Source organism: Nerophis lumbriciformis, linkage group LG33, assembly GCF_033978685.3.
Source record: "Nerophis lumbriciformis linkage group LG33, RoL_Nlum_v2.1, whole genome shotgun sequence".
Taxonomy (NCBI): Eukaryota; Metazoa; Chordata; class Actinopteri; order Syngnathiformes; family Syngnathidae; genus Nerophis; species Nerophis lumbriciformis.
In genome coordinates, this window is record NC_084580.2 from 502481 (window position 1) to 518641 (window position 16161).

General features: G+C 38.3%; 1 protein-coding gene across 3 annotated transcripts in view; it reads left to right on the forward strand.

Annotated features, from left to right (window-relative positions):
- Positions 1–1755: 1755 nt before the first annotated feature.
- The window catches only part of LOC133575800 (AP-3 complex subunit sigma-1), a 38142-nt gene continuing 23736 nt past the window's right edge, over positions 1756–16161 (forward strand). For all 3 annotated transcript variants that reach the window (XM_061928650.2, XM_061928651.2, XM_061928649.1), the window contains exons 1-2: positions 1756–2062; positions 15014–15105. In XM_061928650.2, the coding sequence (XP_061784634.1) occupies positions 1994–2062; positions 15014–15105 (161 nt within the window). In that variant the 5' untranslated portion in view covers positions 1756–1993. The remainder of the gene's footprint in view (positions 2063–15013; positions 15106–16161) is intronic.

Consider the following 16161-nt stretch of genomic DNA (forward strand, 5'->3'; position numbering starts at 1 on the left):
AGACTTAAAGGCTTGTTTTCAGCAGATAAAACCTAATCACCACATTGGGAAATTCCTGTTGCAGTACTAACATTTACAAAAAATAAACATGACTTTAATAAAAATGGTTAAATACACTAAATGATAAGAACACGCACGAAATGACTAAATAAATGCAATCGAAGTAGATGTTTAGAATATTTGTTTTTACCCTCCAAGAGTCTGTTGTCAATACATTTGTTTTAGTTTTAGATAATGTGTTTCCACGACATAGTGGCGGCTGGCAGAACTTTTTTTTTTTTTTTTGATTTTCAAAACCTTTATTTATAATATTCAACATTTACATACAATTAAAGAAATAATAATAATAATCCAAACAAGTACAGAAGCGGTACAAAACAGCCCCTAAAGAAGAATGCAATATATATATATATATATATATATATATATATATATATATATATATATATATATATATATATATATATATATATATATATATATATATATATATATATATATATGTACCGGTGTGTGTGTGTGTGTGTGTGTGTGTGTGTGTGTGTGTGTGTGTGTGTGTGTGTGTGTAAAGCCATAGGCTCACACAAGTTCCGTAAATACTCTACATTTGGAGCACAGCATCATAGTTTTCACAGCTTTTTGGTTGTCAGAGGTAGAAAGCGTTTTAAAGTAAAGTTCTAATTCTTTTTTAAAGGCACAAAAAACAGGTCGGGGATTGAGAAACTTACATTTATGAATATACAACTTAGCCAATAGTATAATGAGGTTGCAAAGGTAAAATTCCTTTTCAATTTTTTTTTCATACAGTGTAAATCCAAATAGCAAAAATGTATACGGTTAATGTGTGCCACCATTACTGTTTTGACTCTGATTCGCGCATGCTCAGACGCGACAACTACCGCGCACGCGCAGTGTCAAAAGTCAATCGAAGCTCGTTTTGAATGGACGTTTTCATTTCTTAAAATTTGATTTAGTTAAAAATGATAATTCACCGAGGTTGTGTGTGGAATTCACACGGTGCTTTTAAGCGTCGTAAGCACAAAAAAAGCGAAAGTAGTTTATGACGCCATTATTGTTTTGATTTTGATGTAGTCACGCATGCGCAGTGCCAGACTGATAGGCTTTGTTTTCAGTAGATAAAACCTAATCACCACTTTGGGGAAATTCCTGTTGCAATACTAACATTTACATTACATTTATAAAAATAAAAATGATTGAACAAAAAATAAAATAATAACAGTTACACAGAAACTTGAAATTAATGAAAATGAGTAAAATTAACTGTTAAAGGTTAGTACTATTAGTGGGCCGGATGTGCTTCAGGACTGTATCCCTTGCAGACTGCATTGGTATATATTGTGGGAACCAGAATATTAATAACAGAAGGAAACAACCCTTTTGTGTGAATGAGTGAGAATGAGTAAATACATGGGGGTGGAGGGTTTTTGGGTTGGTGCACTAATTGTAAGTGTATCTTGTATTGTTTATGTTGATTTAATAATTAAGTAAAAAACAAAAAAACATTTGCATTACAAACGGGACAAAATAAACATGACTTAAATAAAAATGGTTAATTACACTAAATAATAAGAACACGCACGAAATGGCTAAATAAATGCACTCGAAGTAGATTTTTTAGAATATTTGTTTTTACTCTCCAAGTGTGTTGTGGATACATTTGTTTTAGTTAAAAAAAATGTTTCCACGACATAGTGGCGGGTGGCCGAACTGTATCCTACCTCGGCTCCCGTACTGAGTGGGTAGGGGAGGAGGGAGAGAGCAGCCCTTCGACGTGGACGATCATTTCCGTAAAGCGACGATGAAGAATTAGCGGCGTGTTACTCACTCCTAGCCGTCCCGCTTTACTCTTAAATCGAGACGGGATTTGGCCGTGAGTCCCCGGTCGGCTTTTGGGTTGACGGTAGTCTCACACCGACTGATCCTTTTGCTGCTCCCCACTCCCTCCCCGCCTCTTCCATCCGCACAGTTCATCATGATAAAAGCTATTTTAATATTCAACAACCACGGCAAGCCGAGGATGTCTAAATTCTACGAACATTATGTGAGTAACATTTGAATTACATATATATATATATATTATTTTTTTTAACAAATCCCTACATATATATGGTTATATTCATTTGACTGCACCTCAGTGGAGCATAAAAGAATAGTTTGTGTAAACACACAGTTGTCTTTGGTCTCTCCCTCCTTGGAAACATGTGAATTATTGAACATGTGCAAGCCGAAACTCGGCTATCTTATTGCTGATGAACGCACAATTGACTCCACTGTGTTTGTGTCACATGACATGGATGACGCCCTGTTTTGAGGGACTCAAATCCCTTTTTTTGTGGATGATTTAGCAGAAAATATATTGAGATTATATCCAGTGTGTCAGAGCTGAACGGCGTACCTGTCCTGAAAAATATATTTTCTTCTGTGTATGCACACAGCTGTCATTTTGTGTCATATTATTCCAAAGTAGGGCTAATTGTTCTCACAAGTATACAGTATATTTGTATGAAGTTTGTTGGAGAAGACTGGTAAGAAATCTGGTAAGAACAAACATGCCCTTATTTAACCTTACCGCCGTCTTGGGTTCATAATGTTCACAATTTTGAACTCAACGTCAATAAGTATGTTTTTTTTTTCTTACCAGGATTTTTTTTAAGGAAGACTTCCAATTTGCTTATTAATAAGATGGCGTCTTGATATATTCATTTAATGTCCATATTTGATTAATGTAACATCATTTAATACAGCACGGTGGAAGAGGGGTTAGTGCATCTGCCTCACAATACGAAGGTCCTGAGTAGTCGTGAGTTCAATCCTGGCCTCTGGATCTTTCTGTGTGGAGTTTGCATGTTCTCCTCGTGACTGCGTGGGTTCCCTCCGGGTACTCCGGCTTCCTCCCACCTCCAAAGACATGCACCTGGGGATAGGTTGATTGGCAACACTAAATTGGCCCTAGTGTGTGAATGTTGTCTGTCTATCTGTGTTGGCCCTGCGATGAGGTGGCGACTTGTCCAGGGTGTACACCGCCTTCCGCCCGATTGTAGCTGAGATAGGCTCCAGCGCCCCCCGCGACCCCAAAGGGAATAAGCGGTAGAAAATGGATGGATGGATGGATCATTTAATACATTTTATTTATTATTACTCCATTTATATCACATATGTATTTATACTGGGGTTGTACGGTATACCGGTTTTAGTATAGTACCGCAATACTAGGGGTGTAACGGTACACACAAATTTCGGTTCGGTGCGTACCTCATTTTAGAGGTCACGGTTCGGTTAATTTTTGGTACAGTAAGAAAACAACAAAATATAATTTATTTTGGTTATTTATTTACCAAATTTGTAAACAATGGCTTTATCCTTTTAACACTGGGAACGCTATAATAATTCTGCCCACGTTAATCAACATTAAACTGCCTCAAGTTGTTGCTCAGATTAAATACAATGACAAAACTTTTTTTCTACATATAAAAAGTGCAACATTAAACGGTTTCAAGTCAACTCATCATGCTTAATCTATTGCAGCATTTGGGAAGCCTGTAGTTGATTTTTATTATGTAAATGTTATATTTTTATCAACATGGGATAGCAGGGACCCTGCCATTCAAAACTAGGCTGCTGCATTTCTAATGATTAATGTAACTATAGCTGAAAAAATGGTACAATAGCAATAGGAGATACTATTCATCCCTGAACACCATGGAGTTCATGTAGGCTTAATGATGCAGTTACATTATTATATCAACTATCACAGACAGACACTCTTCATTTAACATAATGTCCTTTTTTGCTGCTTCAACACAGCTCAATCAACACAGAAAAAGGTAAAGTGAAATAACAGACAGACAGGGCTTTGCTGTCCGTAACACACGCACGCACACACACACCCATACACACCGCAAAATGAGCTAACGTTACGCTAAAAGCGAATTAGCCTTCACCTCAAGCCAGGACTGCGAGCGAGCTGAACTGCCTTTCATATTTCTAGAAGGTCAACGGGCTCATAGTGATGTTACTAGTAGTTGACTGGGAGGTATTTATTATAATTTGGGGAGAGTCCGCTGCCTGATGCTTACCTGCTAAACGCTAAGCACTGACTACATGCACTCTGAATACGCACTGCTGATTGGCTGTTACCGCTCTGAATACGCACTGCTGATTGGCTGTTACCGCTCTGAATACGCACTGCTGATTGGCTGTTACCGCTCTGTTTGTAACCAATCAGATGGTTGTGTGGGTGGGACAATGCTGGGTGCTGTGTAGAGGACTGACAGAGACAGAGGCAGAAGGAAGCGGAGGCGGCTACTTAATATGTTCGTGTGGAAACTCTTTCGGTACACCTCCGAACCGAACCGAAACTCCCGTACCGAACCGGTTCAATACAAATACACGTACCGTTACACCCCTACGCAATACTAATGATCAATCAATCAATCAATCGTGTCTCAAAGGGCTGCACAAGCCACAACGACATCCTCGGCTCAGATCCCACATCAATCAATCAATGTTTATTTATATAGCCCTAAATCACGAGTGTCTCAAAGGGCTGCACAAGCCATGACGACATCCTTGGTTCAGAGCCCACAAAAGGGCAAGAAAAAACTCACAACCCAGTGGGATGTCAATGTGAATGACTATGAGAAACCTTGGAGAGGACCGCAGATGTGGGTGACCCCGTCCCCCTCTAGGGGAGACCGGATGCAATGGACGTCGAGTGGGTCTAGCATAAAATTGTGAAAGTCTTCACCCTTTTTCAACTTTTAACACGCAACACGCACACTAATAGTAAACGCAATTTTATAGATTGCACACACTGTTCACTGCGTGGCGTTTGGATTTGAGTAATTTAGGCCCTCAATGTCAAAAATGTTATAATTTATTGAAAAAGTTATGTTTAAAAGGGAGCAAATGTTTAAAAGTACCAAGTTGATATCACAGCTGACTGGTTTTTAGAAGTTGTGGATTGTTCATGTTATTGGAGATGTTGTGGAAGTTAAAAGAATGATCATGGAGGTGCCTGGTGTGCTCACGTGGTATAATGATAACAGGTATGGGTGAATTGTTGCTGTGAATGAGAGGTCCAAATCCAGTAACACGGATATGGTGGTCAGAGGTTGAACTGAATGCATAGGATCTAGATCCTCGGGGACGTCAATAAGTGACGGACAGTTAAGTTTGGCTTTGTGTAGGGAGATTGGCATGCAAGGTTGGCGGACAGAGTGCAGGTACCAGTTCTGTTAAGGTGGAAATTGTCTGATCCAAAGAGATGTCATCTCTCCCAGAACACAATAATAGTTGTCAATAAAGCCAGCATGGTAAGAGTGACCGGTGGTGGAGGACAATAGATGAAAATGTTTACCTGGAACTGTGCGAGTTGAAAGTCCAGTCCATAGTGGATCTAACATAATAGTGAGAGTCCAGTCCATAGTGGGGCCAGCAGGAGACCATCCCGAGCAGAGACGGGTCAGCAGCGCAGAGATGTCCCCAAACGATGCACAAGCGCGCGGTCCACCCCGGGTCCCGACTCTGGACAGCCAGCACTTCATCCATGGCTACCGGACCTGTGCCCCCCTCCACAAGGGAGAGGGGGGCAGAGGAGAAAAAATGTTACATCAGGGAAAGAAAAAACTCAACCGAATGGGATGACAATGAGAAACCGTGGACGGGTATAATGAATCATATTCGGTACTATACCGCCTCTGAAAAGTATCTGCCCGCGCCCCCGTCGTCACGTCGTGTCATTGCTGGTTTACGAGCAGACGAGCATGTTCGGCAGCACACAATCACGGAGTACTTACAAGCAGACACAGTGTGTAGACAGAAAAGGGAGAACGAACGCATTTTAGCTTAAAAATTAACGATAAAGGTGAAGCTATAACACTGAAACACCCACCGGAAGAGGTGCTTTAAGACATGGCTAGCTAGCTAGCGGCTAAAGTCTAATCCTTGTCTCCATGGCAACAAATAAAGTACATTTCTTATAAGTATCATCCCTGCAGGACGAGGAATAGCTAAATATGTTTCACTATACACTGTAGCTCACCGGCATCAAAATGTCAACAAATGCCTTTGGTGGATCTACACCTGACATCTACTGTAATGATACCAAGTACAAGAGCGTATCTTGTCGATAATACTATGATTACGTCGATATTTTTTGGCATCACAACATCTTCTTTCGTTTAAAAAAAATGTATATAATGTTTATAAACTCAGGAAATATGTCCCTGGACACATGAGGACTTTGAATATGACCAATGTATGATCCTGTAACTCATACTTGCCAACCTTGAGACCTCCGATTTCGGTAGGTGGGGGGGTGGGCGTGGTTGGGGGCGTGGTTAAGAAGGGAGGAATATATTGACAGCTAGAATTCACCAAGTCAAGCATTCCATACACACACACATATATATATATATATATATATATATATATATATATATATATATATATATATATATGTATGTATGTATGTATATATATATATATATATATATATATATATATATATATATATATATATATATATATATATATATATATATATATACACATCCTGAAAATATGCAAACAAAACTGTGTTCAGATAATTGATACTTCAAACTTGCATAAATAAATATTAAGGAATATAACATAACTTGGCTTCTGAGAGCTTCAAAATGTAATGAATAAAATGCTAAAGTTGTTGATAAACAAGCAATTATTTTAATAATTAAATATGGTCATTTTAAATGAATTATTATGATCATTTAAAATTAATTATTTCAAACATGTTTATTTAAATGTATAATTCTATGGCTGGATGTAATAAGGAGTCAGAAAAAATACAAATAAAAATACAATTAATTTTGATGTTTTTAGCAAAATATAGTAAAAATGTATTTTTTATTTTTTTTTTTAATTAATAAATATATTTATTTGCAGGTAAGATAAACATAATAATACAATTTATCTCTAGTCTGGATGATTTAGTTCTTGTCACCCTGTTGTCCTCCCATCATGAAAAAAGGCTGTCCTCACTCAGGTCTGCATGGAGCTGGAGGGGGCGTGGCCTCCAGCTCTGGCTGAAAACCGGGAGATTTTCGGGAGAATATTTGTCCCGGGAGGTTTTTGGGAGAGGCGCTGAATTTCGGGAGTCTCCTGGAAAATTCGGGAGGGTTGGCAAGTATGCTGTAACTACTTGGTATCGGATTGTTACCCAAATCTGTGGTATCATCCAAAACTAATGTAAAGTATCAAACAACAGAAGAATAAGTGATTATTACATTTTAACAGAAGTGTAGATAGAACATGTTAAAGGAGAAAGTAAGCAGATATTAACAGTAAATGAACAAGTAGATGAACAATTAATTTTCTACCACTTGTCCTTAATAATTTTGACAAAATAATAGAATGATAAATTACACAATATGATACTGCATACGTCAGCAGACTAAATAGGAGCCTTTGTTTGTTTATTTGCTACTAAAAAACAAGTTGTCTAGTATTTTAACTATTTTATTTAAGGACAAACTTGTAATAAGAAACATATGTTTAATGTACCCTAAGATTTTTCTGTTCAAATAAAGCCAATAAGGCAATTTTTTGTGGTTCCTTTTTATTTAGAAAAGTACCGAAAAGTATCAAAATCATTTTAGTACCGGTACCAAAATATTGGTATCGGGACAACACTATACATTCACTTTTTATTCCAGTATTTATGTTTGCTCGGCCGATTTTCGTGAAAAAAATGAGATCGCAATGGCCAATTAATGCATTTTATATCTAATCACAAAGGCCGGTCCCTTCTGGCTGACACTGTATTAAATTTTAGGCCCCTGGCTGACAAGCTGCCAGCAGCTAATTATGTGTCTCCATACACAGTGTGGAGCCGCTCCTCTAAGTTAGTGATAGCCTCCTCCATCACAGCAAAAATACTGCATTATATGCACGAATCATTATAACTGGAGAACAAGCCTCAACATATTACACGCACAGGAAGAGAATAATGGACTTATTTAAATATTGTGTTGATATTGTTAAACTGTCAATTGCACTCACCATAAATACATTTAAAAAATATTTAATGTTAATACATGTGATTTGTATCGGTATTGGTATCAGCCCATCTCACTAGTGCGTGACCGGTATCAGAATTGGCAGCATAAAGTAGTGTTCGGAACATCTTTGGTTTTATTCATTTGTATCTTATAAAGCCCCCTGGCAAAACATATGGAATCACAAGACTTGGAGGATGTTCATGCCATTGTTTAATTTTGTAGACAAAAAGCAGATAACAGACATGACACAAAACTATTGTCATTTCAAATGGCATCTTTCTGACTTTAAGAAACACTAAAATAAATCAAGAATATACATTTTGGTAGTCAGTAACAGTTTCATTTTTAGATCAAGCAGAGTGAAAGCAATATAGAATCACTACATTCTGTGGAAAGAAGTATGGGATCATGAAAAACAAAAAAAGCAACACACCACTCGTACTTTGTTGCATCACCTCTGGCTTTTATAACAGCTTGCACTCACTGAGGCATGGACAAGTGACAAACAGTACTCTTAATCAATGTTGCTCCTACTTTCTCTTATTGCTGTTATCAGATCAACTTTGCAGGTTGGAGTCTTGCCATGGACCGTTTACTTCAAATACCACCACAGATTTTCAATTTGATTGAGGTCCGGACTATTTGCAGGCCATAACATTGACCGTATTTATTTATCTTTCTCCAAGAAAAGTTTTTACAGCGTTTGCTCTATGGCAAGATGCAATATCATCTTTAAAAAAATAAAATGTCATGATCTCTACGAAACGTCCTTTCAATTGATGGAATAAGGAAAGTCTCCAAAATATCAATGTAAAAGTGCATTTATTGAAGATGTAATAACAGCCATCTCCGCAGTGCCAGTACCTGACATGCAGCCACATGTCATCAAGGACTGTGAAATTTGCATGTTTTCTTCAGGCAGTCATCTTCACAAATCTCATTGGAACGGCATACACAAGTTCCAGCATTATCACCTTGCCCTATGCAGAGTTGCGATTTATCACTGAATATGACTTTCATCCACTCATCTATAGTCCATGACTGCTTTTCCTTAACCCATTGTAATCGTGTTTTTTTCTATTTAGGTGTTAATGATGGCTTTCGTTTAGCTTTTCTGTATTTGAATCCTATTTCCAATAGGCGGTTTCTACATGCACCTGGGAATAGGTTCATTGGCAACACTAAATTGGCCCTAGTGTGTGAATGTGTGTGTGAATGTTGTCTGTCTATCTGTGTTGGCCCTGTGATGAGGTGGCGACTTGTCCAGGGTGTACCCCGCCTTCCGCCCGAATGCAGCTGAGATAGGCTCCAGCACCCCCCACGATCCCAAAAGGGACAAGCGGTAGAAAATGGATGGATGGATGGATTTCTTGCAGTTTGGTAAATGCTAGCCTTTTAGGGTCCATTGAACACTAAATCAAAAACACTGAAGTGCGACAGATTGGATATTTTTCAACAGTCTAAATTGGGCTAGACCAAAACTGATATCCTGGTATTTTTAGGCCGAATGGCGATATATGATGTATCTTAAACAAAATATGCAAAGTGTTTATGGGGGAACTGCCCGTTTTTTCCTGGAATTTTGCCTATCATTCACAATCATTATGAAAGACATGACGACAGGGGATTTTTTTATTTTGAATGCATTCCAAATTTTGAATAAATGTGATCAAAAGTCCGCTTACAATGGGAGCCGCTGTATTTCCCCTTTGAAACTCTTAAAACATAATCCAAACACCTCCATTAAGGTTTTATATACGTGATGTAAGTATATACTGTATGTAAGGTAGTCACAGGCACATTTTTAATACCATTCAATATTTACGTATTTTAATTATTGTAAGCATTCGCGGCACATTAATTTCAATAAGGCATCACAACATTTGCTTTTTTTTTTAAGCAACATTACTGATTACCACTCATTGCAGAATGTATGAGAGCCAACCAACATAACAAAACATCACTTACTGTGCGAGGTCATTCGGATGCCGACTGCTCGGATGTTAAAATAGTCCCATTTAGATTAGGAATAACTCATAATCCTTGTGAAGAAAAGGGGGGTGGATCCAAGCGTCTTTTTGTGTCGTTCTTGTCATTCTTGGATCTAAATTGGTTTTCAAAGTGTACCAACTTGTCAGAATATGTCTTCGTTCTTGGTGTTGGTTCTGATCAGTCGATCGTGTCAACATTAGCACTCAAGCTCGTGATCACGGCGCCACGATAAATAGTTCATTTGCGTTTGTGCCTATAATAACAATGTCACTAATACTTGTATAATATTCAAGTCACGAAATGTAAATTGAGTATGGTTGGTGCTTTTTGGATGTTTTTTTATTGGGAATATGGGCGGAATAGAGGACTTCCTATTGGTTGCACTGTAAACTGAGTGGGCAACAACACCTCCAGTGCCATCTCCCTGAGCACCGGCTCCCCCCAGGGCTGCGTCCTTAGTCCTCTACTGTTCACGTTGATGACCCATGACTGCTGCACCAGGTCCACTACTAACCACATTGTGAAGTATGCGGACGACACGACAGTAGTGGGCCTCATTCGTGACAACAACGACATGGACTACAGGGAGGAGGTAAAACATCTGGTTGACTGGTGCAGAACCAACAACCTGGTCCTGAATGTCAACAAGACCAAGGAGATCATCGTTGACTTCAGGAAGCACCAGTCCAGCCACGCTCCACTCTACATCAACGGCACAGCGGTGGAGATAGTAAGCAGCGCCAAGTTCCTGGGGGTGCAGATAACTGACAATATAACCTGGTCCCTACACGCCGGAGCTCTTGTAAAAAGAGCTCAGCAGTGCATGCACTTTTTGCGTCGGATGAAAAGAGCACAGCTCCCTCCCCCCGTTCTCACCACATTCTACAGAGACACTATAGAGTCTGCTGACCAACAGCTTCTCTGTCTGGACTGGAGCCTGCAATGCCTCAGACTGAAAGTCTCTCCAGAGAGTGGTGAGGACGGCGGAAAAGATCATCAGGACTCCTCTTCCTCCTATCCAGGAGATCGCAAAAAGCCGCTGCCTGACCAGGGCTCAGAAAATCTGCAAAGACTCCTCCCACCCCCATCAAGGACTGTTTTCACTGTTGGACTCTAGAAAGAGGTTCCACAGCCTCCGAAGCAGAACCTCCAGGTTCTGTAACAGCTTCTTCCCTCAAGCCGTAAGACTCTTGAACGCATCATAATTAAATTATCCCCTCAACTCCCCCCAAAATTGATTAACTCGCTGGAATAAAAAAGACAATATAACATACATCCAAAAACATGGACGCATGTGAAAAAGTGCAATATATTTATCTGTACAGTAATCTATTTATTTATTTATATATATTTATATATATTTATTTATTTTATATATATATTTATATATATTTATTTATTTATATATGCACCTTATTTTATCCTGCACTACAATGAGCTTATGTAACGAAATTTCGTTCTTATCTGTGCTGTAAAGTTCAAATTTGAATGACAATAAAAAGGAAGTCTAAGTCTAAGTCTAGTCTAAACAGACTTTTATTTAGGTTTATTTACGAGTTAGAATGCAATTAAACAATGCATCCGTCGTCATGTCTTTAAAATGCAACCTGATTGCGACTTTTACGTTATCTTTGGGCGAGCTACATCATTCGTGTGTGATCACTTTCCTTTTTACTATGATCTTCTTCCTCCTCCTGCAGTTGTTTTGCATCATCTGCCTACTTCTTCCACACAACAGCCACGGCACAAACCCACTAACTCGCTGGCATCCATGTTTTCTCGTGTAGTGGCGACTTTCTCATTTACGTAATCCGAGTTTGTGTCGAAATGATCAGCTTTTTGAAAAAAAGGTACCAGAGATGTCTTATCGATTTACGCTGCTGTCACATCAAAAAATGATACCTTATGTTTCAAAATGACGATTTAGATATAAAATAAAATATATAATACAATTATCACTTACTTGTAGCGCCGGTGACAAGTCAACTTTTCACCTACAAGACATAGATCATTTCGACAGATCAACTTTGGTTCAATTTCCTCAGTTTACACTTTATCGAACTAAACATGCGAGTGACTTTGGGGCCACTTTGGGGCCTGTGCGCGTTTATACTGGAGTCTGACAAAGATCACGTTTTACTTGCAGTGTAAACGGTTTTAGCTGGAAAAAATGTATTTTGAAAAAAAAAAAAAAACTGATTTGGGCCACTTTGACCTGCAGTGTAAACATAGTCTTACAACCTTCTAATGTTGTTTGTACTTGGTCCATATTTTAGACACGGCTGACTGTGAACAATGAAATAATTTTGAAACATTGAGTGATGTACATCCTTGAAGAAGTTTGATAATCCTACAATTTTTTTCAATTTCAATTGACATCTCGCGTTGGAACCAAGATTCACGTCAATCCACCTGGTGCAACAGCTCTCTATGGTGGGAATACTCCTTTTTAACTGCAGACTGATGATCGGATTTAATCTGATGCAGTCTAATGTATTTGCTTTAAAAATTTAAATTTACAGGGTGCTTAGGTATCTTTTTCTCAAAAGGTACCGTATTTTTTGGACTATAAGTCGCAGTTTTTTTCATAGTTTGGCCGGGGGTGCGACTTATACTCAGGAGCGACTTACAGTATGTGTGAAATTATTAACACATTACCATAAAATATCAAATAATGTTATTTAGCTCATTCACGTAAGAGACTAGACGTATAAGATTTCATGGGATTTAGCGATTAGGAGTGACAGATTGTTTGGTAAACGTATAGCATGTTCTATATGTTATAGTTATTTGAATGACTCTTACCATAATATGTTACATTAACATACCAGGCACGTTCTCAGTTGGTTATTTATGCCTCATATAACGTACACTTATTCAGCCTGTTGTTCACTATTCTTTATTTATTTTAAATTGCCTTTCAAATGTCTATTCTTGGTGTTGGGTTTTATCAATTAAATTTCCCCCAAAAATGCGACTTATATATGTTTTTTTCCTTCTTTATTATGCATTTTCGGCCGGAGCGACTTATACTCCGAAAGATACGATATATTTTCCTCAAGATTGAGTGATTCCATAATGTTTTCTCTCAGCTTATATTTTCTTGACTTGTGTCAGTGTTTCTTAAAGCCAGGAAGTTGCCATTTGAAATGACTATAATTTTGTGTCATGTCTGTTATCCGCTTTTTTTCTACAAAATTAATCAACTGATTGAATGTCCTCCAAGTCTGGTGATTCCATAATTTAATAAGGGTTGTAAATTTCAGTGGTGGTATTGAGGGGGGTTCCATATACAGTTAGAGCAAAAATCACAGAGCATGACATTCTGGTAGCAGGAGGTCACACAGTTTTTAGCCCTAAGAAAATTCAGACTGCATGCATTTTCAATCATACCCCCACCCGAAGCCAAACCAATCCAATTTGCTGCTATAGAAAACCACTTTGGATATAATGTCAATCATTCTTTTTTTTTTGCAATAAATAGGACCACACCCCAAACAAAGTGGTATGAGAGGATATTAATGCTTTTTTGAAGCACATTGTTGCTGGATCCACCTGGAAGCAACTAAATGTGAGATAAGATAGTCACTACAGTTGCGAGTAGGGGAGCAATCATATTCTTTTTCTATTTTCAGCTTTTTCCTATCAGTGATCGCCACAGTTAATCAGTTGCACGAATGGTTATAGCTTGGTTTTCAACACTGGATGCCCTTCCTGATGGAACCATGGCGGGGAAAAAAAATCAAACAACTGAATGAACATTCTCCAAGTCTAGTGATACCATATTTCCTAGGGGTTGTACTATGTATTCACTAGTTATTTAAAACATTTTTTGCACTTTTTCTTTCTTTTCTTTGTGCTCTCCCTATTAGAAAATGTTACCTTCAAATGTGAACATTTTAAACTCAGGAAGTGAACTTGCCATCAGCATGATCAGATTGTTCAGTTTTTGAAATGTCCCCAGTCGTACAGTATGATAATAATCGCACAATTTTTGCAGAAATATCAGTCAAGTATTGGCAGGTGTATACCTGGAAGTTACACTTACCAGTCTCAACTTTGACCATTTGTTTACACAGCTGCAGTGAGTAGCAGGCATTCATTTCAAACAGTGCATGTATTTTAGAGGAGCCTTTGTGTACAAATGGGTGGATCTAGACATAATGCTGTTCCTTTAATTGGTTGACGAAGAAGTAATACTTCCGTGTTACAATGCAAACGGAATGTGTAACTGCTGACAAAGTAGTGATAGTAGTTCCTACCAGAGACAGAACTACTTGTTACTACTTGAGCATGCTCTCATGTATGGACTCTTTGAAGAAAGGCGGCAGCTATCAGTTATTTTAATAATTAAGTATCAATTAGTTTGTCCTATTATTGAGAGTTATCAAATAAAACATACTTTATAGCCTCATTACATGTTTTAAGGAAAATAGTTTAAATAAACATTTGTTCTGCTTTCAGTCTTTTTTGTAATAAATGCACATCATTAATATTGAAATTGCACTTTTTAAAATATGTGCATTATTAAGAAAAAAGATCTTTTTTCTAATCACAGTAATGGATTTAATCAATTAATCGTTGCAGCCCTACTTTGAGTGTATTAGCACCCTCTGAAAAGGCCCAGGCTACACCCAATGAGGATTGTATTCACTATGTGACTTGTGATATATTATTTTGAAGATTAAAAGGCACAGAGCATATAAATACATCCATATAAAGATATCCTCAAATGAAGTAAGGCGGTGTTGTATCTTCTACAGCAAGATCAAATCTTAGCCTGTGTAGCCTCGGGCCAGCAACATTTGAGTCAATATGACAAAGCAAACAGTGGCTCGTCTGCTTTGTTTTAAGTGACGTGAAGAAGACAAATGAAATCATGTGCAACTATTCATAAAACACCACACTGGGAGAAGATGAAGTATGTAAAACAATATACTCTTTTTTTGTTTCTCCTGCAGAGTGAAGACACAGAGCAACATATCATTAGGGAAACCTTCCACTTGGTGTCCAAAAGAGATGAGAATGTCTGCAATTTTCTAGAAGGTGGAATGTAAGTGGCAGGGTCACACTTGTTGTGTTTTGTACCAGCGTATGTTAAAAGGGTCATAATTCAGATTGTTTTTTCCTGCATTTAAATCACTTACTTGTGGTCTACATCAGTGATCCAACCACCGGTCTGGGGCCGCGACACATTTGCTACCTGGCCTCGCACAAAACATGAAAGAATTTTAAAAACGGCCGCATTTTCTCCGACTTAACTTTCGCCTGTCCCCTGACTGGACGCACCAATAAGTTTGTTTATAGATGTATAATAACTCTATATCTTAAATCTTATACCTTTGTTACATGGGACAATACACATTAATGAACATATTAAATGTAAATGTGCTAAATTGTAGCCAAAGGCTAATTTCCATCAGCAGCAGCCACGCTCTTTGGGTAAACCTCGAGCATTTATGGAGATATCTGCTGACGTAACTAACGCAAAATACGCCACTTAAAGGCCTACTGAAATACGATTTTCTTATTTAAACGGAGCTAGCAGGTCCATTCTATGTGTCATACTTGATCATTTCGCGATATTGCCATATTTTTGCTGAAAGGATTTAGTAGAGAGCATCGACGATAAAGTTCGCAACTTTTGGTCGCTGATAAAAAAGCCTTGCCTGTACCGGAAGTAGCAGACAAGTAGCGTGACGTCACAGGTTGTGGAGCTCCTCACATCTGCACATTGTTTACAATCATAGCCACCAGCAGCGAGAGCGATTCGGACCGAAAAAGCGACGATTTCCCCATTAATTTGAGCGAGGATGAACGATTCGTGAATGAGGAAAGTGAGAGTGAAGGACTAGAGGGCAATGGGAGCGATTCAGATAGGGAAGATGCTGTGAGAGGCGGGTGGGACCTGATATTCAGCTGGGAATGACTAAAACAGTAAATAAACAAAAGACATTTATATACTCTATTAGCCACAACACAACCAGGCTTATATTTAATATGCCACAAATTAATCCCGCATAACAAACACCTCCCCCCTCCCGTCCATATAACCCGCCAATACAACTCAAACACCTGCACAACACACTCAATCCCACAGCCCAAAGTA